Below are 27,831 nucleotides of genomic sequence, written 5' to 3'. Positions count from 1 at the left end.
CTTCTGTTGACCACCATCGCTGATGAGATCATAATGAGGGCCTATAACTTGTGCTTTAAAGTAACTATAACTTGCGTACCCCCATGCACAAATATCTCATCAATAATTTTATTACAAATGTTGGAGTTGTATTATAAATTATGTCTTAGAAGATGACATTATTGATGAAATATGTGGGCTTAGTAGCTGTGCATTGGGAGGACATGAGTTATAGTTAACTTAGAACACGCGTTATAGTATCTTGATATAAGGTGGGGATTGGCCTCAGGGCCTGGTCTGTGGCCAGGCCCTTCAGCCAACCCCCCAATAGACACCCAGCCCCGCACCACGTACAGCCTTTGGCACCCAACTCCACATTACTAAAAAAGGAGGGCCATGCAGCCCCCCTCCTTAGCAGTTTGTGGCTGTGTGGACCCCGTCTTCCAGGGCCTAGCCAATTTTTTTTAACAGGAGAGGGGGGGGTGTGGGAAAACAGGGCTGATTGCAGAGGCCCCCTAACTTTTTGCCCCCATTTTCCACTTTATGCTGGTGTTTTCCTAACTCTGATGGTGCCCTGGGTACTGCTAACCAGTCCCAGGGCCTGTGCTCTGTGTAAAATGGATATGCAAATTAGGCTAATTATAATTGGCTAAGTCAACCTACCTATAAGTCCCTAGTATATGGTAGGGCATGTAGGTTTAGGGACCACAGCATAGGTGGTGCACACCTAGGTGCACTGCTGAGGTGCCCAGTGTCATTTTAAAGGCAGGCCTGCCTTGCTGGCTGCTTTTAAATTAAAGTTATATGCAAATTCGACTTTGGAATTAAAGGTACTTCCAAAGTCTTAAACTACCTTATTTTTACATATAAGTCACCCCTAAGGTGTGCCCTATGTGCCCCTAGGGCTGGGTGCCATGTAACTATAAGCAGGGACTTTATAAAAATAGATTTATAAGCCCTGGTGAGGTAAAAACAGCCAAATTCGTTTTTCCCTCATTGAAGTAAATGGCCTTCATAGGCTAGAATGGGCAGACTTTATTTTAAATTTTAAAGTCTCCTTAAATGTTACATACCAAGAATTTGGTATCAAATTAATTGTTGTAATAAATCCCACAACTTCCAGTTGTTGGATTTAACTTGTTCAGGTAAAAAGTTTAGACTTTACCTAAAAAGTTGCCAATTTCAGCTCTGCATTGTTTTTGCTGCTGTGCTCTGATTGGCCAGCCTGCAGCAGCTTCTGCCAGGCTGCCTTGATTAGGTGTGAAGTGGCCAGGCTTCACACAAAGGAATGTGCTTGGGGGAGAGAATCTCCCCTCAGCAGATGGTGAGGCAGGAAGGGGGAGGGCTGCCAAACTGGTCTTCAAAGGCAGAGAAGGACATCTGGAGCACCCAGCAACACCCCCACATCCTGCAACCCCAGACAACTAGGTGCCCCCTTGATTAGATTAGGAGAGGGCAGGAGAGGGGTGTGTTTATGATTCTTAGCCACACCAGTGGGTGGGCTCAGCCAGTGTAACCTCCAAAAATCAGATTCAGCCATGTTGGATTTTTGGAGACTGTTGCCTTTTGGGATGGATTTTTGCCACACTTCCCAGGAAGTGGTCATCACAGGGGGACGACCCTGTACCTGATTGGAGGACCAGGACCCTCCTGCTTTTCACCCAGGAGCAAGGATAAAACTGGCAGACCTGCACCCACGCCTCAGATCCCCACCAAATTTCAAGAAGAAAGAACTTAAGGAGAAGAAGGACTGCCCTGCTGGACCCCTGGCCTGCACCTGGAACCTGCACTCAGAAGGACTGCACCAGCTGCACACTTGGGCTTCACCACAAGAAGGACTTTGCCTGGCTTCAACTGGTTCAAGGAGGGACTCCCTATTTGCTACAGACGAAAAATTGCTAAACCAGAGTCCCCTGCACCCACTCCTGAAGAAAGCGACCAGCTGACCACTGTCCAGTGGTCAAAAAGGAGTTTGCGCCAGGTGCATTCTAGGAGTTGAAGTCCGCACCCCCCAAGGACCATCACACAACTTCTGGACCCTTGGGGTGAGCTGTGGACCCCAAAAGAACCTTAAAAGAACATCTGGGTGAAGCCCCAGAAGTTTGGAAAAGATTTGAGAATTTTTGGAAAAAAGCTCCAGAGAGGGACCGACCCGCCGCGGAAATTCTAGCCGGCTTGCCTCAACCGCGACCCGGCCTGACTTCGTGGTTCGTCCCGGTAAAGAAAAACATCCAAAAAAGAGACTAAGTCCGAACGTAAAAAGTTGACCGGGACCTCCCAGCCATCGTATCCGAGAAGGGCTCCATGGTCGAAGGATTTTCATCTCGAAAAAACGACTAAGTCCGAAGGTAAAAGTCTCCACCGAGGAAACCCACATCGCGTATCCGGACAAGGGCTCCAGGAGGTCGGATTCAACTGGCAGGTTCGTCCCGGTGAAGAAAAACTTCAAAATAAAGACTAAGTCAGAAGGTAACTTTTTAACCGAGGCCTCCCGCTACCTGTAGCCGAGCAGGGCTCCATCGCGGTCGGCCTGAAAGTTTGACTTTGCCCCGGTCAAGGTGCAACCAGATGACCTGATTGGCGCTTTTTGTTTCTAAGCGCTAGAAAAGTAATAATTCTTTAAAAATTCATATCTCCGGTTCCCCTGAACCGATTTTAATCGTTTTTGTGTCATTTTAAAGATAAAAATATAAACTATTTTTATAAATTGGTTTTGGATTTTTAAACTGTTTCCTGTGTTTTATTTAATTACTGTTTGGTGATATTTGAATGCTTTACACTTTGTCTCCTAAGTTAAGCCTTGACGCTCGTTGCCAAGCTACCAAGGGTTGAGCTGGGATTAATTTACTGAGACCTAACTGTACCTACATGGAGGTTAGTGGCTTGTTGCTAGGTGTAGGTACCTACCTGCCCTACCAATAACCCATTTTCCAACAGGGGGAACACAGCCCCCTCCCCAGGCCAATTTTGGCTCCAGGTCCTCCATCCCCTGGCCAATTATTAGAAGGGGAGAGGGGGTCACGCAGCCAGCCCTCCCTGGGCCTGGAATAAATTAAAAGCAAAGGAAGGCACATGGCCACCTCCCCAGGCCAAGTTTGGCCCTGGGTACCCCATTCCCCAAAAAACATGATTTAGCAGATCCAGGAGTGAATAGTGAATAAAAAAAACATCAATAGCAAGCATGGATGGGCAGGATTGAATGTTTGGTGGAGAGGGTATGTCATTGCAATGGTGACAGAGTACCCTCTCTCCCAAACTGAAGGACTTCCAACTTCATTTAGAGTCATGAAAACCTTCAGTATGTCAATGCTGGAGACTACTTCAGCTCCACCACCAACATTCAAATCTGACTGTCCAACAGAATAAGAGCCATTGAAGGTTTGTCCATTTGCCTTCCCACTCTATTTCAAGTAAGAGGACATGTGGCCAGTTTTCACTGTCCATCATAGACACATAAACCTGGTGGTAAAGTACAATGAATACTGTAAAATAACCCCCCACAGGAGAAACCTCCCATGGCGAGGGAGTCATTGTTTTTTTATTTTATTTTCAAAAAGAAAATCTAGCTTTGAGATTTTCTTTTTGAAAATAAAAAAAATATTGAAAGTTTGCTGCACAGCTTCATCATGCTGACGGAGCTGTCCAAATGTTCAGTGCATTCACAGGAGCTGCTGTGATTGCGACTTCTGTAAATGCAAGTCTTAAAACTAGGTGAGTGGGCACTTCCTCCATGTAACACAGTACTTTATTCTGTTGCCCTGGTGGAGTAATTAGCAGTCCACCAAACTCTAAATCTGGCCAAATGTCTACAATAAACAAGACTGTGCATGCCACCAAATATATAGTCCATAGTAACAACGTTGCAGTCCCAAAAGAAGCATGGTAAAGTATTATAGGCAGTGATGTCATATTGATCACCCAGGAAATTACATTATTGTACACTGCCACAATTGCAAAATCCACAAGGGCACATAAAGCGGTAAAATAAAGTGCATTATGGTAGACAAATCATATTGTTCAATTCATCCATGGAATTAAGGCCTTTTGGGGTAGAGTGCAAATTTCCTTGGCCATATTTCAATCTCTGGGTGACTATCACTTGCCAGGTATATTAATTTTTGTTTTGTCCGGATGGTGCATAAAGAGCCAGAAAGAGCGCACCTTCGGTCCATCAGAGAATGCAGCCCCATGCTTTCCAATGCAAAGGAGCACCTTTCGTATATTCATCTACATCGCCAACCAGTATAAAAGGTACCTATTCACAATGGACAATACTGGAGCCAAATTAGATGTGATACAGAAAAAGAACCTTAAGCAGTTTGTTTGGTCCAAGCTGGACCTAATGAAAATGAATATACGTGGCAAGTCTTTGATGTGGAGCACAGGTCACCAAGAGTTGGATATAATGCCACCATCATTTTGAGAAAAGAATGGAGAAATTATACTCAACCACGAAGGCTTTCAATTCTATGAAGGAATGGAACAGTATGATTTACCTGTCATAATGCACTATATTTTTTGTTGCTGAAGTTCCATGGTGGACATTAATATCATTGACCATAACAAACTGCTGTCCTTTGCTCTGAACCACAAAACTGTTACTATGGACTTTATAGGTGGTTTAATGCACACTGTGTTTTGCAGACATGCATTTTTTATGAAGTCTTTTTTTATTTGTATTCACTATTCACTCCAGGACCTGCTAAAACATGTTTTGTTTCAATCGTTTTTATCAATTGGATTCTTCTAATATGGGCTGCTTTTGTTCTTAGGCCTTTTTCTAACGTGACCAGGTATCTGCAGCATTATTCTGCTAAGAAAGAGCGAAGGGCACTTTGGTGCATACTTTTGCAAAGTAAACTGGTTGCCCAACCCCACAGTGTGAGCGGCTTGTAGTCATTCTAAATCGGTGAATTCTTCATTCCTTTTCTTTCAACTTGAAGACCAGTCTGAGTGAGGTTTTAAGTGGATTTTGCTTGAATATTCAGTAGTGTATACATATACCAGTTTATTACAAAATATTTGTTGATACTTCTTCCTAACTAAGAATGTATTCTTTTAATTGTAATAATGTGTATCTTAAGAGGACTCATTGTAATTCTCACTGTTTTGAAATTAGCCATGTTTCGCTCACCCATTAATGTATATTGTGTCCTTCAATTGTCTGCTTCCTTTCCATTCCCCCTGCTTATAGTATCCCTGTTTTATGAAAATCAGACCCCTTTCTATACGATCAGATTCCATTCTTGCAAGTTCCCTAAATGCCATAAGCCAGGGTTCCCCTAAATTCTCTACTGGAATTGTGTTTAAGTTTAGTCTCCTACCATTAAATTTTATCCATCAATGTGGTAATATCTTTCTCCATTGTACTCTTTCTATGACAGGCCTCTGCTATCAATATGCCCCTCAGGGTAGTCTTAAAGGCATCCCACAGAGGGCATGTGGAAATATCATATACAAAAATATTGTTTGAAATAACTATTGTGTCCTCAATATCATTTACAAAACAAGATCCTGTTAAGAGTAGATTTTCTATTATTAACCGAACTGGGATGATGCTTTTGTAAAGGATATTTAGGACACAATATTTATGTCAGAAGATATTCTGTAAAGAATAGTTTGGTACCATACTCAACTGAGTCCAATGCTGCATATAGACTCATATTTCTAACTTTTTAGCACAGTTAAAACACACCCAGCTCTCACTTTCCCAAGATATAATTAGTTCTTGGTACAAGTCCACTCCATTGACTCTACAGCCCTGTGTATATTAAAAAGGTTTATGCATTGTCACAATCAATAGCTTTGAGAATCACCTTGGATAGCTGGCTGAGTGGCCATGAGCAGGAGTGCAGTGCGCAATGTGGCAGAAACCGGCACTGTAGCACCTATGAAAATTTCAATAACCGTGTGGTTCATGTTGGCCTCATCATACGTAGAGTTGACATCCTCGGAGACCTGGATGGGATAAATTGACATGGGGTGAACATCCTCAATCTAAAAGTTGCACATTAAAGGAAGCTAATGTGTTGTGAGATTGTCCACATTTGAGTGTTCACTGTTGAGCTCACAGAATGCAATCTGATGGGGGGATATTCAGCGTTGGACTTGTGCTGATTTATTAATGGATACAGTTGAAAACCTAGACCCTCTGATTTGAAGAAATGTATTGAATATTCCATTAAAAAGAGGTGTGGGCTATAAAATGTTACTTACTTATGACTGCAGGTATCCAGAGTTTGATATCCTTCATGCATTCACATACTTGAATTATTCCTTTTTGCCAGGCTAGGAACTCTCTCTAGTCAGTATGTAAATGGAAGTGTTCATATGCACCTGTGGCCTCATTTAGAATTTGGAAGACAGTTTCTCAGGTTGATGGTCTATCCCTCCATTGAGAGTTGGCCAAATTGTCAAGTTTCCAACAGCAGTACCCCTGAAGTCGCCATATCAAAAACCTTTTTCCAACAGCCTGTCAGGTTTAGAGCCATTGGTGAAAGTACATCAGACCATCCATCCTCTTTGATATTCTAGCCATTGAGGTGGAGAGAAACACAACTCTGCTCTCCTCAAAGGTTCAGCCTTCAAGTTTTCGAATCTCAGTAAAATAAACTATAATCAGGAAGATTTTAATGAATCCCGGGGGCTGGTTGAGGGGGATGGTGAGATACAGTTGTATCCTTGAAATATACCAGCAGTGAAGACCTTAATTATAGGAAACTAACATTTTCGTCTCCAGACCTCAGTCTTTCCTGAATTAACAGGCTTAAATTATGATTTGAAAGCAGTAATATCAGTTAAGAAAGCAGTCAGAATTAGACTAACTAAAAGGTTAAACAGCATCACCTGTGCATCTGAAGAGTGCTCTTTTCTTGATGTTCAGATAGCAGTTCTTGGTGAAAGGTGGAGTCATCACCAGGCAGGTATGCTTCATATATCCACACAACTGTGGCATGCCATCTCTATAATAGTGTGTGCTCTAACTTGGTTTTCCAGCCTTGTCGTGACAGAACTATTTACTCTGCTGGCCAATTCTCCATCCTCTTATATTGACACTTCTTGCAGCTCTGTTTGTTGTGCATCTGAAATTGATAGTTGACCCTTTTTCCAGTCTTTTGTCTTGAGGTTGAATTTTAGGCATCACTTTTGATTCTTGTGAAACAGTGTTCCCTCTCTGCATTTGGTAGGGTTTGAGAACAAGGTAGATATATTTATTGCTGATTTACATGAAAAGATGATAACATCTTTGCTATTAGGTGTAAATAGTATGTGCAGGTACAGTATCTTAAGGAATGCTTCCTTTATTGAGGGCACCTACAATGTATCCACTCTCCTGGCAGATGTAATAGCCACCAATAATGTTACTTTCCGGAGAGTTGTCATGCAAGCTCAAATGCTTTTTTCTTATGGTACGAAGTACAGTACTGAAGTTATAATTTGGAGCTATGCAGGACAATATGTCCTAGAAATACTTTTCTAAACTCCCTGACTAGTCCATCAGAGAAAAGGACACCATGTATGGTCACCCTGTCTACCTAGAAACTGCTGCCAGGTGGATTAGTAATACAGTCATGAATACGCCAAATTATGCAAATATGATGGAACCTGTTGAGATGTGACCAGATAAGTGTCTTGTGACCCTGTATTTCATACCATCGAGAGAATCTCTTAAATTTAAATGTGTAAGATCGTGACATAAAATCTGCTGCTACAGCCTTTACAATCTCCTTGCAGGTGTCTGGAATATTCTAGCTCTTCAGCACCCAGGCTATTAGTTGCGTGACCAGAGACTGGGGTGCAGTATCTGCCTTTGTTGTCTAGTGAAAAATTGCCTGTATACCACAAAGGCAATTGGGGTCTGGATGACCCGGTTCCACAAGTTTATGAACCACTTCTGCATGACCCAAGCTGGACATACAACCATGATGGTCCATAGTCCTTGCATAGGTATCTGAATTAACCTTGTGATCAGTGTAAATGAGGAAAGGAGTAAGAGTCCTTGGGATAGAGAATGCTTATTCCTAACATTGGAAATGCCACGACCTTCTGGCAAATGGGGAGCATGGTATTTTGTGGAGTGGTAATATATCCCATTTGCAGACGCATATAGTGTTGAAAACTTTAATCCAATTAACTGAAATCCATTTACCATGTAATTCTGTCTTCTGCCTGCTGAGCTTGTCTGCTTGGTTGTTCAACTATCTGCAAACATTCTCTGCTATGAATTACAGAGCTTGCTCATTCATCTGCTGCCACAGCAGATGGGCTTCTAAAACACAAGAAGGGTTTAGTCAGTGCTTTGAGAGGTAAAATAGGCTGGTCAGTTCAGGCTGTCTGTTGTGGTTCTGAATTAGGTTCCTTTTATCTAGGTCAAGAAGGCTCTGACAACATCTGGGCCACTCTGAGATCCATTATGATTAAGTAAAATTGTGTTTCTTTCTTGGACCAGTGATTGTTCACCATCAACTCTTGCAGGTGTGAGCCCCAGTAGTCCAATGCCCGATCGGCTGTAATTTTAATGCCTTTCATCTGAGGCGTCTCTTTGAGTGAAGAGGTTTCTAGATGTTATCCTCTCAGGGAAACTCTGACTTCTGGCACTGCGCATCTTGCTCCTTCTGGGCTTCTTTAATGCAATGACCATCTGAAACTAGAAGGAAGGAAGATTACTTGCATCCCAGGCATATTTCTGGTTCCTTTTTTTATGGTGTTTCCAAGAGCTTAGGGTCATTGATAACAATCTGATTCTGATTTTTATTTCTGTTGTATGTGACAAAAAACCTCACCCCTAGAAATTTGCGAACACAGGAAAAACATTTGTTTTTGTCATTAGGGTTAATTGGCTTTGTTCTGAAGGAGATCCACATTAAAAAGGCCAGTGAGGTTGTAGAAGTCTATGCAATAGCAATGTGAACAAGTTTTAATGAGCCAGTCTCCGAGGTGAGGGTAAAAATGCAGTCTTCCTAGCAGTGAATGTGGGACTGTATCAAAGCTATGAACTTAGTGAAAATATGTAGCCCGGTTTTGAGGTCAAAGAAACACACTATAAATAGGCAGTGTTTCTTGTCTGGCATAAAATCCAGAAACTTCCTGTGTTTGGGGTGAACATGAATATGAAAATATGTTTCTTGGCGGATCTCTAATGACATGAACCCCTTCCCCACCACCAACAAAAAAAAATATAAATATGTTGTGGATTGTAAACATCCTAAATTATAGTTTCTTAACTATTGGTTCATACCCCTGTGGTCTAGAATCAAACATCACTCACCGACTTTTTCTTTCACCAGAAGAAAAATTTGAATAAATACCTTTAGATCAATATGCTTTGCCACTATTTGATTGGCTCCATTATCAGTCACTACATATATATATGGATTTGGTGTGGTGTGTCTGAGTACTGTAGAAATGTAGCCTTGGTGCGGGTACCCACCCAGCTACCCATAAAGTTTCAGCATCACCAGAAAGAACAAGCCGTGTCCATGAAGGCTCAATCACACCAAGGCACAATGTAGCTCTGTGATGAGTTCTAAAGTAGAACCATGTATTAAATCGGAGCAGGATGATGTGTACTCGCTAAAATACATATTTCAGGAGGAACCAAAGGCACAGCTGTCGGGGAAAGTCCTACCTGCTTTTCTGAATTTTACTAAGGGAGTACCATTTGCTGGTGATGCCTGTTTCCTTTTGGCTTGTTCTAGTGCAGCTGCTGCACCTGTTATTAGGGCAGCTCGGGAGAGAGTGCTGACCTCGGGGGCTCTAAAGTAAAGCCCTGAGAGGGAAAAGAAAAGGACAAAAAAAGAAACATCGCATTATGAAACGTAATCCTAAAAATTTAAATTTTTTAAGCATTCCCATGAGTCTGTTCCAGTGGATGCCCCTGTGGTCTTCCTCTTAAATGTTGTAAGTTTGAATGATGCTCCTCTGAAAATGAGTTCTGTGCCTGTTGGTTCAGAAACTTCTCCTGCTTCTGTACCACATAACGGTCCAGAGGAGGTATGGTGTAATGAGGGGGGGCTGGATTTAGTGCATCCCCCTTTAACTTCCCCTTTGGGGAAGATGCCCGTATGGCATAAATCTGTGGTCTCTAGACCCCTTAATGGGGAAGCACAACCTTTCTTTCGCTAACTGTCGAATCCCTAGTTGGTCCTGTGCTAATGTCTGGTATGCTACAGAGGGTCCGAAAGGAGATGGCCCAATCACCAATATGCTGGACTTTGTATCTCTGTTTGATGGGGAATTTGTTTTTTGAATGGACAATTCATTCTGCATTTACTATGGGAAATTGAGGCCCTGAGATTGGTTACAAGCAAATACATTGATACTCTGTTGATACATCCATCTACTATGTTCCCGAGCTCAAGCATAACATTTTGCTCTAGGATTGTGGTGTCATTGATTTTAGAGAATGCTAATTATTTCAGGAAAAGAGGAATTTATGTCTTCTGCGTAGACCCTCTTAAAGAGTAAAAATGTGACATCTTAAGGTTGAACTCTCAGGGCTATATATTGGATCCACATTTGAGAGGGCCTTCTAATTTGAAGGATATCACCATTTCTGTGAGGAAAGATATGGGTGCAAAGAGTTATAAGCATTTAAAAAAAAGGAGGCTTCAAGCAGTTGGGCTTTTGAGAGGGGTGTCGATTCACCTAACTGGAATTGGGTAGCTGGGGCCCTGAATGGAACCAGAATTAATGCAAAGCTCCTTGTGTTTCAGAGGTGACCCATGGGGGAAATTAGCTTTCTGGAATATAGCTTGTTTGGGTCACTCTAATTTAAAACTCAATTGGGTAACTCAACATATCCCATTAACTATATTGTTGTAGTAAACATGGCTTTGTTCTGAATTTGCAGCCACAATTTATTTTGTTTACTCTTATGGGGCAGTGCCCTCAAGAAAAGCTTATGCCAGCAGAAGGATTGCAATCTTACTCCAAAATAATATCAATTGGAACCCAAAGGTATTCATACACCCCTCTAACCTAAATCTATGTTTAAAACGTGCAAGATTTAATTACTAAGGACGATTGTTATCATTACTGCTAGTAAATGTTTATATCCCTCCGGGTAAGCAATGGATTATTTAGTTAATTCTATGCTTTCTTTTGTTCCCAATATCAGTGGGCTGGAGGATTGCCCCTTGATAATTATGGTTAAGGACTTTAACACCAAGGGGTCAGCTCTCATGACCTTTTGTAAGTCTGAGCTGATGAGGCCTGGTGTATTCCTGATGCGGTCCTTCCAGAGAAAAGGAATACGCTTCTTAGAAAGCTTGAGAGTGAACAAACTTATGTCAAGTACTGTGACTCGAGAGTCACAGCCCAGGCAATTCTGATTTTGGACAATGCCTGGACACAGTACATTTCCCAACTATATACCAGCAAGACTTGTGATTGTGTTCAGTAAGCTCAAAGCATCGAAGTGGATGTCATGGGATACTTTGGTCCACCATCTCACAAAGAGATTGAGGGTTTCATTAAAGGTGCATAATCATCTGGGGCTATAGGACCAGATGAATTTTTGATTGCTCCCATCAAAGATGAGATATCTTTATGGGCTTCCTTCATATGTCCCTCATTTGAGCTCTGTTATTTGTCCGGTTACATTCCTTCCTCTTGAAAGGGGAGTGTTATAGTACCTGTACATAAAAAAGGTGCCAAGGTGCTCCCTGCCAGTTGAAGACAAATCACCCTTCTCGATGTGCAATTTAGTTGACAAATGTCTACTTATCCATCTTCAAAATTGGGCATTTGGTAATAATCTTATTCCATCTGAACAATCAGGCTTCTACAAGAACTGTGGCACTCTTGACATCATCACAGCACTCCAAACGTTACTAGAAAAGTATCCCAAGAGTAGGAGTATGCCTTTTTTGATTTCTCCATAGCATTCAATAGGGTTGATAAGTCAACGCTGTGTAGAATATTTTGTGAATTAGGGATTCCCAATCACCTTTTACTTAATGCCCCGCACTTTTCTACTTGGGCTTAGGTTTTGATTTGGGGGGGATCAAGGTCTGTCCAGGAGAGAGATGATGCAACATGGATTAAAGCAGCGGTACCTGGTTACATATCTCCTTTTTTCTCTTTACACTCATGTTCTGCCTAGTAGAGTTGGCTCAATAAAGGGTGTTCCTCCAAAACTTGGCCCTATGTGTGTGGTTTATCTTCTTCATGTGGACAGCATTATTCTGATGGATTTAACCCCAATAGGCCTTCAAAACCACCTTCATGCTTTGGAAAAAACTGCAGTGGTACACTTTTAAAAATAAATAATGCAAAGAGCAAAGTTATAATTTAAAAAAAAAGGGTTGATGACAATTTTTAATTGGGCTTTCGGGGATTCCGAAATGTAAATAGTACAGGCTTACCTGTATCTTGGCAGAATTTGTTTTATAGTAATTACTTAGATGTTGATCAGATCCATCACTAAAGAAGTAAGGCACTGTCTCAGCTCTCAGGTCTTGGCTATCCGTAGACTGTATAAATGTTGTGGGCAGAGACACTTCACTTATGTCTTATCTGTCTATAAGACTTTTTTTGAGAAAACTGAGTGGTGCATATAGCGACCGATCTGTAATTTAAACTTGATGGCTTCTCCCCCGCACTTCGTTTGGAATTTGGTTTACCTTTCACATTTGTCTTTGCAATAGCTGCAGCTCTGAGGTGGGGCAATAAAGTACTGGGTGGTGAATTGGGCTCTATAAGTGCTGCAATGAAAATTTAAATTATTCAAATTCTGAAAGAAAGAAGTGCCTTTTGCTGTACATATACTAAAGCATTGGATATGTTTGAAATTGAACAGACTGAGGCTCTCCCTTTCTGAAAATACTTGTTAAAAAACCTTGGTAAAATAATCACTGTACACAGTGAATAGGAATAGGGACATCTCACTCTGCAGACAGTACATGAGGAATGAAATCATAATTGGAAGTAGTTTGTACAACAAACCCCCAAACCATCTCTTATGGAACCTTTTGATTGGTGCCCATAGAGTTATTTTGCTAATGAGGCTACATTTATTACCATTGCATTTGATTACGGGCGATTGGGAAGGTATTCCAATGGATGAGAGGTATTGTGAGCTCTGCCTCACCCATGTCCAAAACTTGAATCAGGTAATTTTTGCCTGTCAATATTTACACTCTGCACATCTCCACTTTTTGAAACCAACCTTCAAGAAATACAATATATCATTGGCAGCTAAAGCTAGACTTTGCTTGTTTGTACCTACCTCAGAAATGGCTTGCGCAATTTTTTAAATTTTTTAAAAAAAGTTTCCAACATGAATTTTAATCATTTTTCTCTTCTTGGCCATTGTGCAATTAGTTTTGTACCCAATTGAATTGGTGGAGAATTACAAATTGCGATCTGTGTATTCTTTATTCCAGTTATTTGTCTTTACAGAACTTTTGTACTTTGTTCTCCTTATGTAAAGATGGAATGTAATGACTTGGTAATACTGTAGTACTTTAGTTCACTATTTGTTTTAATCACTCGCTCTCTCACTTTGTACTATTTTGGCTTTTGCACTTTCTATTTGGGTACTTTATTAATAATTGCACATTGGTAAAATGCCATGTTATGCACTTTATGGAGTTTTTAAAATTTTGTATGCTTTTTAAAAAAAAAAATGTATTTGATCTTGTGTATAAATTGAAGTAATAATGGTATAATATGGATGGATTTTATGTGGATCTTGGTTGAGTTCCAAATCATAAATAAAATAATTGGATTGTTGTAAACTATTGTATTTTACCCATATGGTCTAAATCTACTATTTTGAGGTTGTCTGGAGTATCTTTGTCATTGGTAGGGTATTGGTTGTACAGCCGGGAGGATCTAAGGGGTGCTGATGAGCACCTGCAAAGGGCATTATAAATGGGGAGTAGTCAACAGTTCGGACCGTGAGGTGTTGGGAGAATCTGCACAGGTTATTATATCTGAGGGTGTATGTATTGGAGTAAAGTGGTTATATACCTAAGGGAAATCTAATCCAACCCAAGAGTACTGCAGAGCACATGCAGCTTGTAGATCATGGCACTGCATGATATCACACCAGTCAATAGGCTATGGCATCCATTGTTGTTCTTTGACACATTTTTGTACTGGTCTTGACAATGAGTCTTAGTGATTAGAGTACTTAAACACAGTAAGGGGGTTCACCACTCCAATTTGTCAAATGAGATGCAATAAGTACAGAGAGTCCAATATTATCGAGCTTGTAATGTTACGAGGTATCTTGTTAGTTTCTTCCACAAGACCTTAATTGATATGAGAAGCTTGTTACAACAATAAGTTCATGAGGATAAGCAGCCAACACGTTTCGCCCTAGGAACATGGGCTTCTTCAGGGCTGCAAAGTAACATACAACCATAAAAACGTGAGGTAACATAATGGCATACATGAAAACACTAATAGGGATTGATGCGTTCTCTTTGGACTTGCTGCATTCTGTTTGTTTGATTAGAGTACTTAATGGAGCCATTGTACAGTCAGGTGCCTCAGTGCTGTAGAAATGTAGCCTAAGTGCGGGTACGGGCATCACCAGACAAGCAGTGTCCATGAAGGCTCCATTCTGCTCAGTGGAGCCTTGTGATGGGTTCCAATGGCACAGGTTGCTGGTTGGTGCACTTGTAATGATGTGATTAAAATAATGCATGCAGAAGGCTGGGCAAGTTCGTCTTGGTACATGTGTACAAGGAAGTTCACAGCATGACTATAGAAAGGTGATCTACACAGATTTAAGCATGGGTGTGACATGTACACATGACGGGTCCAAGACAGAACAAGCACTGGCAAAGCCAATAGGTCTGGCATAGACTGCCAGTGTTTTGGCAATTCTTGTTTTGTTTTGCCATGGTTTTTTGCAAAACCTTATTGTTCAGGAAGCTGCCAGACCCTCATCACTCTAAACAAACATGTTGGCTAAAGGCATAAACATTGTTTTGGTCTCTAGAAAAACACACATTCCCATTGTTATCCTTGGCACTGAAGGAAACCGTTTTGTGTGTGTTGATGTACTCCTTGTGATAGGGCAGTAAGCCGTAACTCATAGTGAAGTCAGCAAATTGCTGAAGGGGGCTATCACCTTGCCCATTGATATATGGAGGAGTGTGTGGAAGTAAATGTGAATGAGAGACCTACAGACTAATGGATGAAGTCTGACTGACATCCCTGTGGGCAACTACGTTATTCACATAGTTTTAGTAAAATAAAAAATTGCCTTTGGGAAAGAAGGTGAAAAAGAAAGAAAGAAAGAAAGAGAAATTAAGAGGAAGGCAAAGGAAATAAGGAAAGAAAGAAAGAAAGAAGGGAAGCAGTAAATAAAGACGGAAAGAAGGAAATAAAGAAAGAAGGAACTAAAGGAAGAACAGCAAACAGTTGCAAAGGGGAAAGAAAGATAGAAAGAAATAGAGAAAGAAAGAAAGAAAGAAAGAAAGAAAGAAAGAAAGAAAGAAAGAAAGAAAGAAAAGAAAAGAAGAAAGAAAGAAAGAAAGATGGTAGTAAGAACTATAAAAATGCAATTACAATACATTACAATTATTGTTTCATTCTAGAACAGTGGTTGTGTTTGTTGTTTTAACAGGCAATGCTGCCAATATGAACACTACTTTTCCAATAGTTTACAACTTTTTCCGTTCTTTATCTTGGTGATATGTTTGTAGGAAATTCCAGAATGCATTATCTGCATGGTACTGCTGCTGAAAAGACAGATTAGTTTTTTATTTGGTTTAGAAGACAGGCTAGCGAATCACTTGGGTGATATATTTTTTCTCTAAGTGAACTACATCGGATGAAGTGTTGGCTGAGGTCTTTATCAGAAGGATCCTTTATTTCTAATGTGATCTAAAACTGGAATAATCCTCATTGTTGTTTTGGCGTCATGTCTGAAGTAAAAAAGAAAAAAGTATTTTTCAGATGAAAAAAAGAGCGAAGTCAGATATTTAGAAAACCTTTCAACTAAATAGTTAAAATTTTTATGTCACCAGGCAGCAAACTGTTTGGAAGTGACTCCTACGTCTCATCATCTGGTGTCTCAAAATCATCCTATTCTGATTGAGGAGACATTCTGGCAAAGTTTATCTCCCTTACTGCTATCTTTATCATCACCTAATTCCCCGCCTCTCCTGTAAGTCCTGTCTCCCACTCATAATCAGCCCCCCTTGCAGTGATAGGGGCTGTAACAGGAGTGCATACCTTCAGTGGGGTCTGTTAAGGCTGAGACACTGAATCTTCAAGAGGAGCTTGATGCAATGGTTTCCCTGGTGCCATTTACTGGAAGGGCCATTTACAGTACAGTTGGTAGGGTTTACCAAAACTTGGTGTGCAAGGCAGGTATCCGGTCAGGGAACTGAAGAGGATCTTATAATAGGTGGTGAATGGGCATGTGCCTCATATAGTACATTGGTTCGGTAGGATATGATGGGAATTTGACCACTGTTGCGTGTAAGAGTTATTCTCATCTGACTCACTGCCATTGGAATGAATAGATATTATCAGACCCAGCAGAAAATATACCCCCTTCATAAACAACCACACCATCCTAATGTTCCTTATCCTACTGGATAGATTTTAGTTTCTAAAAAATTTGGTGGCATAATGCCAAAATAAGCTTCAAGCAAAAAGGTTTTGAAGAGCCTGTGTTATATCTGTAGACTGTGGAGTTGATGCAATCTTGTTGACAAGTACTGATGAGGTTGTGCTAATATCAGTCATCTAATATCTGGAAGAGCTTTCCACAGTGATAGATGAGGTTGAACAGATGATCAGAACTAGCAGTGTCCCCTGATGAGGAAGTGATGATCAGCACTGCTGAAGCATCGGTGTTGATGAGCATAAGTGTCAAGCAAAGTTCCATCGACAAAGAAGTGCTGACAGGAAGCATTGGTTGTTGCTTCATAAGCACTGATGATAACATCATACTTTTTTCATGTAGAAAGTATTGAAAAGGATGCTGCCCTACTTTTGTGTTGACCAACGGGAAACCAAGGTATCAGGGAAATTACTTTCTTCTTTTTTGCATACGTCAGAGATGAGGCAGATGATAAAGTGGATGGCCAATCAGATGTCTGTTTCTTAGAAACAACTATGTGGGTTAGAGTCTGTCCCAGGTAACTCCTTATGATTAGATTCAACCACAATGGAGTTGGTTCTGTGTGTCATATTTACAAGGCCCTATCGCCAACGGAGAGCAGCTTTTAGTGATGCTTTGGTGGCACTATGAATTGCAGGGGGTGGCTTTAGCATGGCACAACGAGGAGAAATGCTTTCATTTCTCCTCATTTTTTGCTCTTTCTGTGTGTGCTGCATTCTACAGCACACAAGGAAAGAGCAAAAGGCCACTGAAGATTGTTTTTGTGCAGGAAGGTGTCCCTTCCTGCACAAAAAAAACCTCCCCTTCAGCGCAGCCATCCTTGCACCATGGCACAAGGGTGGCTGTGAAGGAGCTTGACAGCAAATTTAGCAACTCAAGGGGCAACTCAGGGGTGTGCCATATTCTAATAAATATGGAGCATCCCTGCATTTTGATAATGACTGAGCGCGGCGCTGCTCTACCTGCTTTTCTGAATTTTACTAAGGGAGTACCATTTGCTGGTGATGCCTGTTTCCTTTTGGCTTGTTCTGGTGCAGCTGCTGCACCTGTTATTAGGGCAGCTCGGGAGAGAGTGCTGACCTCGGGGGCAGTAAAGTAAAGCCCTGAGAGGGAAAAGAAAAGGACAAAAAAAGAAACATCGCATTATGAAACGTAATCCTAGAAATTTAATATTTTTAAGCATTCCCATGAGTCTGTTCCAGTGGATGCCCCTGTGGTCTTCCTCTTAAATGTTGTAAGGTTGAATGATGCTCCTCTGAAATTGAGTTCTGTGCCTGTTGGTTCAGAAACTTCTCCTGCTTCTGTACCACATAACGGTCCAGAGGAGGTATGGTGTAATGAGGGGGTGCTGGATTTAGTGCATCCCCCCATAACTTCCCCTTTGGGGAAGATGCCCGTATGGCATAAATCTGTGGTCTCTAGACCCCTTAATGGGGAAGCACAGCCTTTCTTTCGCTAACTGTCGAATCCCTAGTTGGTCCTGTGCTAATGTCTGGTATGCTACAGAGGGTCCGAAAGGAGATGGCCCAATCACCAATATGCTGGACTTTGTACCTCTGTTTGATGGGGAATTTGTTTTTTGAATGGACAATTCATTCTGCATTTACTATGGGAAATTGAGGCCCTGAGATTGGTTACAAGCAAATACATTGATACTCTGTTGATACATCCATCTACTATGTTCCCGAGCTCAAGCATAACATTTTGCTCTAGGATTGTGGTGTCATTGATTTTAGAGAATGCTAATTATTTCAGGAAAAGAGGAATTTATGTCTTCTGCGTAGACCCTCTTAAAGAGTCAAAATGTGACATCTTAAGGTTGAACTCTCAGGGCTATATATTGGATCCACATTTGAGAGGGCCTTCTAATTTGAAGGATATCACCATTTCTGTGAGGAAAGATATGGGTGCAAAGAGTTATAAGCATTTAAAAAAAAGGAGGCTTCAAGCAGTTGGGCTTTTGAGAGGGGTGTTGATTCACCTAACTGGAATTGGGTAGCTGGGGCCCTGAATGGAACCCGAATTAATGCCAAGCTCCTTGTGTTTCAGAGGTGACCCATGGGGGAAATTAGCTTCCTGGAATATAGCTTGTTTGGGTCACTCTAATTTAAAACTCAATTGGGTAACTCAACATATCCCATTAACTATATGGTTGCAGTAAACATGGCTTTGTTCTGAATTTGCAGCCAAAAATTATTTTGTTTACTCTTATGGGGCAGTGCCCTCAAGAAAAGCTCATGCCAGCAGAGGGATTGCAATCCTACTCCAAACTAATATCAATTGGAACCCAAAGGTATTCATACACCCCTCTAACCTAAGTCTATGTTTAAAACTTGCAAGATTTAATTACTAAGGACGATTGTTATCATTACTGCTAGTAAATGTTTATATCCCTCCGGGTAAGCAATGGATTATTTAGTTAATTCTATGCTTTCTTTTGTTCCCAATATCAGTGGGCTGGAGGATTGCCCCTCGATAATTATGGTTAAGGACTTTAACACCAAGGGGTCAGCTCTCATGACCTTTTGTAAGTCTGAGCTGATGAGGCCTGGTGTATTCCTGATGCGGTCCTTCCAGAGAAAAGGAATACGCTTCTTAGAAAGCTTGAGAGTGAACAAACTTATGTCAAGCACTGTGACTCGAGAGTTACAGCCCAGGCAATTCTGATTTTGGACAATGCCTGGACACAGTACATTTCCCAACTATATACCAGCAAGACTTGTGATTGTGTTCAGTAAGCTCAAAGCATCGAAGTGGATGTCATGGGATACTTTGGTCCACCATCTCACAAAGAGATTGAGGGTTTCATTAAAGGTGCATAATCACCTGGGACTATAGGGCCAGATGAATTTTTGATTGCTCTCATCAAAGATGAGATATCTTTATGGGCTTCCTTCATATGTCCCCCATTAGAGCTCTGTTATTTGTCTGGTTACATTCCTTCCTCTTGAAAGGGGAGTGTTATAGTACCTCTACATAAAAAAAGGTGCCAAGGTGCTCCCTGCCAGTTGTAGACAAATCACCCTTCTCGATGTGCAATTTAGTTGACAAATGTCTACTTATCCATCTTCAAAATTGGGCATTTGGTAATAATCTTATTCCATCTGAACAATCGGGCTTCTACAAGAACTGTGGCACTCTTGACATCATCACAGCACTCCAAACGTTACTAGAAAAGTATCCCAAGAGTAGGAGTATGCCTTTATTGATTTCTCCATAGCATTCAATAGGGTTGATAAGTCAACGCTGTGCAGAATATTTTCTGAATTAGGGATTCCCAATCACCTTTTACTCATTGCCCCGCACTTTTCCACTTGGACTTAGGTTTTGATTGGGGGGGGATCAAGGTTTGTCCAGGAGAGAGATGATGCAACATGGATTAAAGCAGCGGTACCTGGTTACATATCTCCTTTTTTCTCTTTACACTCATGTTCTGCCTAGTAGAGTTGGCTCAATAAAGGGTGTTCCTCCAAAACTTGGCCCTATGTGTGTGGTTTATCTTCTTCATGTGGACAGCATTATTCTAATGGATTTAACCCCAATAGGCCTTCAAAACCACCTTCATGCTTTGGAAAAAAACTGCAGTGGAACACTTTTAAAAATAAATAATGCAAAGAGCAAAGTTATAGCTTAAAAAAAAAAGGGTTGATGACAATTTTTAATTGGGCTTTGGGGGATTCCGAAATGTAAATAGTACAGGCTTACCTGTATCTTGGCAGAATTTGTTTTATAGTAATTACTTAGATGTTGATCAGATCCATCACTAAAGAAGTAAGGCACTGTCTCAGCTCTCAGGTCTTGGCTATCCGTAGACTGTATAAATGTTGTGGGCAGAGACACTTCACTTATGTCTTATCTGTCTATAAGACTTTTTTTGAGAAAACTGAGTGGTGCATATAGCGACCGATCTGTAATTTAAACTTGATGGCTTCTCCCCCGCACTTCGTTTGGAATTTGGTTTACCTTTCACATTTGTCTTTGCAATAGCTGCAGCTCTGAGGTGGGGCAATAAAGTACTGGGTGGTGAATTGGGCTCTATAAGTGCTGCAATGAAAATTTTAATTATTCAAATTCTGAAAGAAAGAAGTGCCTTTTGCTGTACATATACTAAAGCATTGGATATGTTTGAAATTGAACAGACTGAGGCTCTCCCTTTCTGAAAATACTTGTTAAAAAACCTTGGTAAAATAATCACTGTACACAGTGAATAGGAATAGGGACATCTCACTCTGCAGACAGTACATGAGGAATGAAATCATAATTGAAAGTAGTTTGTACAACAAACCCCCAAACCATCTCTTATGGAACCTTTTGATTGGTGCCCACAGAGTTATTTTGCTAATGAGGCTACATTTATTACCATTGCATTTGATTACGGGCGATTGGGAAGGTATTCCAATGGATGAGAGGTATTGTGAGCTCTGCCTCACCCATGTCCAAAACTTGAATCAGGTAATTTTTGCCTGTCAATATTTACACTCTGCACATCTCCACTTTTTGAAACCAACCTTCAAGAAATACAATATATCATTGGCAGCTAAAGCTAGACTTTGCTTGTTTGTACCTACCTCAGAAATGGCTTGCGCAATTTTTTAAATTTTTAAAAAAAAGTTTCCAACATGAATTTTAATCATTTTTCTCTTCTTGGCTATTGTGCAATTAGTTTTGTACCCAATTGAATTGGTGGAGAATTACAAATTGCGATCTGTGTATTCTTTATTCCAGTTATTTGTCTTTACAGAACTTTTGTACTTTGTTCTCCTTATGTAAAGATGGAATGTAATGACTTGGTAATACTGTAGTACTTTAGTTCACTATTTGTTTTAATCACTCGCTCTCTCACTTTGTACTATTTTGGCTTTTTCACTTTCTATTTGGGTACTTTATTAATAATTGCACATTGGTAAAATGCCATGTTATGCACTTTATGGAGTTTTTAAAATTTTGTATGCTTTTAAAAAAAATTGTTTTATTTGATCTTGTGTATAAATTGAAGTAATAATGGTATAATATGGATGGATTTTATGTGGATCTTGGTTGAGTTCCAAATCATAAATAAAATAATTGGATTGTTGTAAACTATTGTATTTTACCCATATGGTCTAAATCTACTATTTTGAGGTTGTCTGGAGTATCTTTGTCATTGGTAGGGTATTGGTTGTACAGCCGGGAGGATCTAAGGGGTGCTGATGAGCACCTGCAAAGGGCATTATAAATGGGGAGTAGTCAACAGTTTGGACCTTGAGGTGTTGGGAGAATCTGCACAGGTTATTATATCTGAGGGTGTATGTATTGGAGTAAAGTGGTTATATACCTAAGGGAAATCTAATCCAACCCAAGAGTACTGCAGAGCACATGCAGCTTGTATATCATGGCACTGCATGACATCACACCAGTCATTAGGCTATGGCATCCATTGTTGTTCTTTGACACATTTTTGTACTGGTCTTGACAATGAGTCTTAGTGATTAGAGTACTTAAACACAGTAAGGGGGTGCACCACTCCAATTTGTCAAATGAGATGCAATAAGTACAGAGAGTCCAATATTATCGAGCAAGTAATGTTACGAGGTATCTTGTTAGTTTCTTCCACAAGACTTTAATTGATATGAGAAGCTTGTTACAACAATAAGTTCATGAGGATAAGCAGCCAACACGTTTCGCCCTAGGAACATGGGCTTCTTCAGGGCTGCAAAGTAACATACAACCATAAAAACGTGAGGTAACATAATGGCATACATGAAAACACTAATAGGGATTGATGCGTTCTCTTTGGACTTGCTGCATTCTGTTTGTTTGATTAGAGTACTTAATGGAGCCATTGTACAGTCAGGTGCCTCAGTGCTGTAGAAATGTAGCCTAAGTGCGGGTACGGGCATCACCAGACAAGCAGTGTCCATGAAGGCTCCATTCTGCTCAGTGGAGCCTTGTGATGGGTTCCAATGGCACAGGTTGCTGGTTGGTGCACTTGTAATGACGTGATTAAAATAATGCATGCAGAAGGCTGGGCAAGTTCGCCTTGGTACATGTGTACAAGGAAGTTCACAGCATGACTATAGAAAGGTGATCTACACAGATTTAAGCATGGGTGTGACATGTACACATGACGGGTCCAAGACAGAACAAGCACTGGCAAAGCCAATAGGTCTGGCATAGACTGCCAGTCTTTTGGCAATTCTTGTTTTGCCATGGTTTTTTGCAAAACCTTATTGTTCAGGAAGCTGCCAGACCCTCATCACTCTAAACAAACATGTTGGCTAAAGGCATAAACATTGTTTTGGTCTCTAGAAAAACACACATTCCCATTGTTATCCTTGGCACTGAAGGAAACCGTTTTGTGTGTTGATGTACTCCTTGTGAAAGGGCAGTAAGCCATAACTCATAGTGAAGTCAGCAAATTGCTGAAGGGGGCTATCACCTTGCCCATTGATGTATGGAGGAGTGTGTGGAAGTAAATGTGAATGAGAGACCTACAGACTAATGGATGAAGTCTGACTGACATCCCTGTGGGCAACTACGTTATTCACATAGTTTTAGTAAAATAAAAAATTGCCTTTGGGAAAGAAGGTGAAAAAGAAAGAAAGAAAGAGAAATTAAGAGGAAGGCAAAGGAAATAAGGAAAGAAAGAAAGAAAGAAGGGAAGCAGTAAATAAATACGGAAAGAAGGAAATAAAGAAAGAAGGAACTAAAGGAAGAACAGCAAAGAGTTCCAAAGGGGAAAGAAAGATAGAAAGAAAGATAGAAAGAAAGATAGAAAGAAAGAAAGAAAGAAAGAAAGAAAGAAAGAAAGAAAGAAAGAAAGAAGAAAGAAAGAAAAAGAAAGATGTAGTAAGAACTATAAAAATGCAATTACAATACATTACAATTATTGTTTCATTCTAGAACAGTGGTTGTGTTTGTTGTTTTAACAGGCAATGCTGCCAACATGAACACTTCTTTTCCAATAGTTTACAACTTTTTCCGTTCTTTATCTTGGTGATATGTTTGTAGGAAATTCCAGAATGCATTATCTGCATGGTACTGCTGCTGAAAAGACAGATTCGTTTTTTATTTGATTTAGAAGACAGACTAGCGAATCACTTGGGTGATACATTTTTTCTCTAAGTGAACTACATCGGATGAAGTGTTGGCTGAGGTCTTTATCAGAAGGATCCTTTATTTCTAATGTGATCTAAACCTGGAATAATCCTCATTGTTTTTTTGGCTTCATGTCTGAAGTAAAAAAGAAAAAAGTATTTTTCAGATGAAAAAAAGAGCGAAGTCAGATATTTAGAAAACCTTTCAACTAAATAGTTAAAAAATGTATGTCACCAGGCAGCAAACTGTTTGGAAGTGGCTCCTACGTCTCATCATCTGGTGTCTCAAAATCATCCTATTCTGATTGAGGAGACATTCTGGCAAAGTTGATCCCCCTTACTGCTATCTTTATCATCACCTAATTCCCCGCCTCTCCTGTAAGTCCTGTCTCCCACTCATAATCAGCCCCCCTTGCAGTGATAGGGGCTGTAACAGGAGTGCATACCTTCAGTGGGGTCTGTTAAGGCTGAGACACTGAGGCGGTCATTCTGACCGCGGCGGTCGGCGTTCGCCGCCCGCCAAGCGGTTCCCGCCGAAAGACCGCACCGCGGTCATAAGACCGCGGCGGTCATTCCGGCTTTCCCGCTGGGCCGGCGGGCGACCGCCAGAAGACCGCCGGCCGGCCCGGCAGGAAAGCCCCTTCAACAATGAAGCCGGCTCGGAATGGAGCCGGCGGAGTTGAAGGGGTGCGACGGGTGCAGTGGCACCCGTCGCGATTTTCACTGTCTGCTAAGCAGACAGTGAAAATCTTTGTGGGGCCCTGTTAGGGGGGAAACAACTATGTGGGTTAAAGTCTGTCCCAGGTAACTCCTTATGATTAGATTCAACCACAATGGAGTTGGTTCTGAGTGTCATATTTACAAGGCCCTATCGCCAACGGAGAGCAGCTTTTAGTGATGCTTTGGTGGCACTATGAATTGCAATGGGTGGCGTTAGCATGGCACAACGAGGAGAAATGCTTTCATTTCTCCTCATTTTTTGCTCTTTCTGTGTGTGCTGCATTCTACAGCACACATGGAAAGAGCAAAATGCCACTGAAGATTGTTTTTGTGCAGGAAGGTGTCCCTTCCTGCACAAAAAAAACCTCCCCTTCAGCGCAGCCATCCTTTCACCATGGCACAAGGGTGGCTGTGAAGGAGCTTGACAGCAAATTTAGCAACTCAAGGGGCAACTCAGGGGTGTGCCATATTCTAATAAATATGGAGCATCCCTGCATTTTGATAATGACTGAGCGCGGCGCTGCCAAATTTGGCCCTGCCAAATTTGGCCCAGCGTCACGCTCCTCTCTTTTTCTCTTAAATCTGACCCCAAGTCTTTTCTTTTCATAGACACAGTTTCCTTTCCACTCTCTTCCTTCCTTGTTTTCAGCAAAGCAATGTCTGTACTTATTGTTGTTGAAAATCATGTGAGAAATTCTCACAGATGACACACATTTTAGGCTTCTGGTACACGTGACAACAATAATTGCATTCCAAATGAATCCTAATGATTGTTGTCATTGTAAATTTTCTTCATCTTACCAGAGGTCTCGACAAAAAAGAGATTCTTCTTGCTTGTTATCTCAGCCAGAGTTTGCTGTTTCCCTGAGCTCTGAACAAAACAAAAAAAACAGGAAATACACAAAATATGTACGATCCTTCTTCTAAAATGGCTGCTATCAATCCAGGAAAGAAATCCTGAAAATTACAAATAGTTTAGCCAAGTCACAAAGACCATACTAAATCTAGACTCACAGATTTTTACCCATGTTGGAGGGTAGATTCAATACTTTCGGGGATTCACAAAAATTCCAAGCAATCAACCCGGAGATCTGCATCATTTGCAGGATTTCGTGTGGATTCCAAGGATCGCCAAGTGAAATTCCCATTGGGATTCCATTCCCTTTGTGTGGAGTTCTTCATAGCAGAAATGGTATCACGATGTAAAGAAAACATATTTTTCTATGGGTAAAATTTTGTCCCTGTGGATAAACACTAAGACACCCTGGAAGTTGATTTATGCAAGCACATTACTGGAGAAACATCAGACCTTTTCAAGGATCAAAAGGGGAATGTAAGGATTTGAGAATGCCTACAGAGCTGTATGAAGGCATTCTCAATCTGTCAATGCGAACCACACCCCGGAATGTCTATATTACCAGACCATGTGTGGGATTTACAGGTCTGGGGAACTAAACCCTCATGGTGAAGGTTGTATATAATGTAAATGGGCTTATGTCTGTCAGGAATCCCTTCGTGAAGTTCTGGCAGGGGCAATTAAGTAAAAGTCAGTCATAACCTTATGTTGGATGGACGGGTTGACAGCTCCAAAAAAAGGGATGTAGATAAGACCATAGGCAAAGATATAGGGGCTGGGCTGGATGAGATTAAGCTTCTTTTGCAAGAAAGGAAGGAATGGATGGATGTATGGAAGATGTCAGGAGGGAAATAGTCACTTAATCAAGGTTTGCATCAGGGTAGTGGATGAAGATGGCCAATAAATCAACAATATCAATTCATTCATTCACAGAGTATATTCTTATTATATATCTAGAAGAATTCAGAGCTGTGCAAGATATTGCAGAAATTTGAGGTCTAAATGAACATCTTTAATTTTATTCTGTGTAATTGGCATTCTTCGTTAGTCTGGATAAATACCTACAGTAATACACATGAAATAGTGGACATGAAACAAAGGCCCTTGTTAAAAGTCAGGCAGAACTGAGTAAGATATTTACTGCATTTTGGTAAGAACAATTTCCCCAGGGTTAAATATTTACCACATGTGATGAACACCTCCCATTCCTTTTTTTTAAACAGGACATAACACAAAGAATCAGTATTTGGTTTAGGTGTATTTTTTACAGGCTTTTTGCCCTCAATCAATTTCATTAGGTTTGACCAGCTGGAATCCATTGAGGAAAACTGTGAGGATGTGATACTTATCATACACCTCATAATTCTGATTCCTGTGCAAGCAAGTGTTTGAGACTTTAGCCAGCAAATTGTAATTAAGGCCTTGGTGTTTAAAATTGCTCCATTCATCTGCATTTTCCACTTCATTTTTACAATAATACCCTTGAAGTGATAAAACTTCCACAAGAATCAAAAGCAACCCATCTTCATGCAAGCAGTAGATTCTTACCGTGGACATATGATTGAGGTAATAATCAATAAAGTCTTGAGGCTCCACAGGGTCTAGATTCTCTTTGTGAATTTGTATCTCCTTATTCACAAAATTGTTCAGGAAGCCATAATAATTAAGAAATTCCTGATGAGTTCCTGGTAGATGCTGCATCAACCAAGGGAAGGCATTGTATAGCTAGAGTGGGAAAATTAGCAAAGATTGTCAAACATTTCAGAAGGACACTTCAGTCTCATAAAAAGACACGTTTATTAGGCTTGTTTATCAAACATCAATACTTTGGATTACAGATATATATTCAGAAGTAATACATCCATGTACTGAATTCACACAGTTAACTAAGTGTGCTACATAAATGAGTTTCTCACAAAGGAAGCTTCAGGAGTGGCAAAAAGCTTTGTTTTGTGATTAAAATAGTAGAGAGGTATTTTTTTTTCTTTTTGGAAATATTTATCTGGAAATCTCAGGTTCACCTGCATTCTCAGAATTACTAATTCATTGTAGTTATAATCCCCCATTCTTTCACCATATACATATTTCTATTATGAATAAAGGCACCTCACCAGGTGAGTGTACATTGTTCCAGTCCAATGTGATGAGGAGCAGTTTTGCCACAGTGTCTGGTTGCACAGTGACAGGAAATTATGGCTAACAAAGTGTAGCTGCTCGTGCAGAGGAAGAGGGACAACAGATCGACAAACCAGCCCTCATCTCAGAAAGGCTAGATTTGGAGTTGATGGACAGTTAAGGCCTGTTTTAGCACTCGGCAGATGGGTTACTCTGTCACAACAGTGACTGATATCCCATACGCCAAAATCTAAATCCCACTATATTCAATGGGATTTAGGTTGCAGCTGATGAGATATCCGTCACCGTTGTGATGGAGTAACCTGTCTGGCGAGTTCTACATCAGGCCCTTAGATTGAGCATGGTGAAGGGGCTGCCAAGCATTTCTTCACCTTCCAGGAGTGGAAGACAGACAGACAGGAGTTTCAAGGAGCATGGCAGAGAATATTGACAGGGTGTGTCATAGACCTGGGTCAGGGAGGCAAAGGCAG

At 40.8% G+C, this 27,831-nt stretch overlaps 1 protein-coding gene across 1 annotated transcript in view; it reads right to left on the bottom strand.

Annotated features, from left to right (window-relative positions):
• Positions 1-26,945, bottom strand: part of LOC138266545 (cytochrome P450 2J5-like) — a 96,941-nt gene extending 69,996 nt beyond the window's left edge. The window contains exons 1-2 of the mRNA XM_069215400.1: positions 26,774-26,945; positions 5,796-5,937 (exon numbers count right to left, since the gene is read on the bottom strand). Of these exons, the coding sequence (XP_069071501.1) occupies positions 5,796-5,937; positions 26,774-26,926 (295 nt within the window). The 5' untranslated portion in view covers positions 26,927-26,945. The remainder of the gene's footprint in view (positions 1-5,795; positions 5,938-26,773) is intronic.
• Positions 26,946-27,831: the final 886 nt, after the last annotated feature.

Source organism: Pleurodeles waltl, chromosome 11, assembly GCF_031143425.1.
Source record: "Pleurodeles waltl isolate 20211129_DDA chromosome 11, aPleWal1.hap1.20221129, whole genome shotgun sequence".
Lineage (NCBI taxonomy): Eukaryota > Metazoa > Chordata > Amphibia > Caudata > Salamandridae > Pleurodeles > Pleurodeles waltl.
The sequence above is the reverse complement of the archived record's forward strand: the minus strand, read 5'-3'. Positions and strand labels throughout refer to the sequence as shown.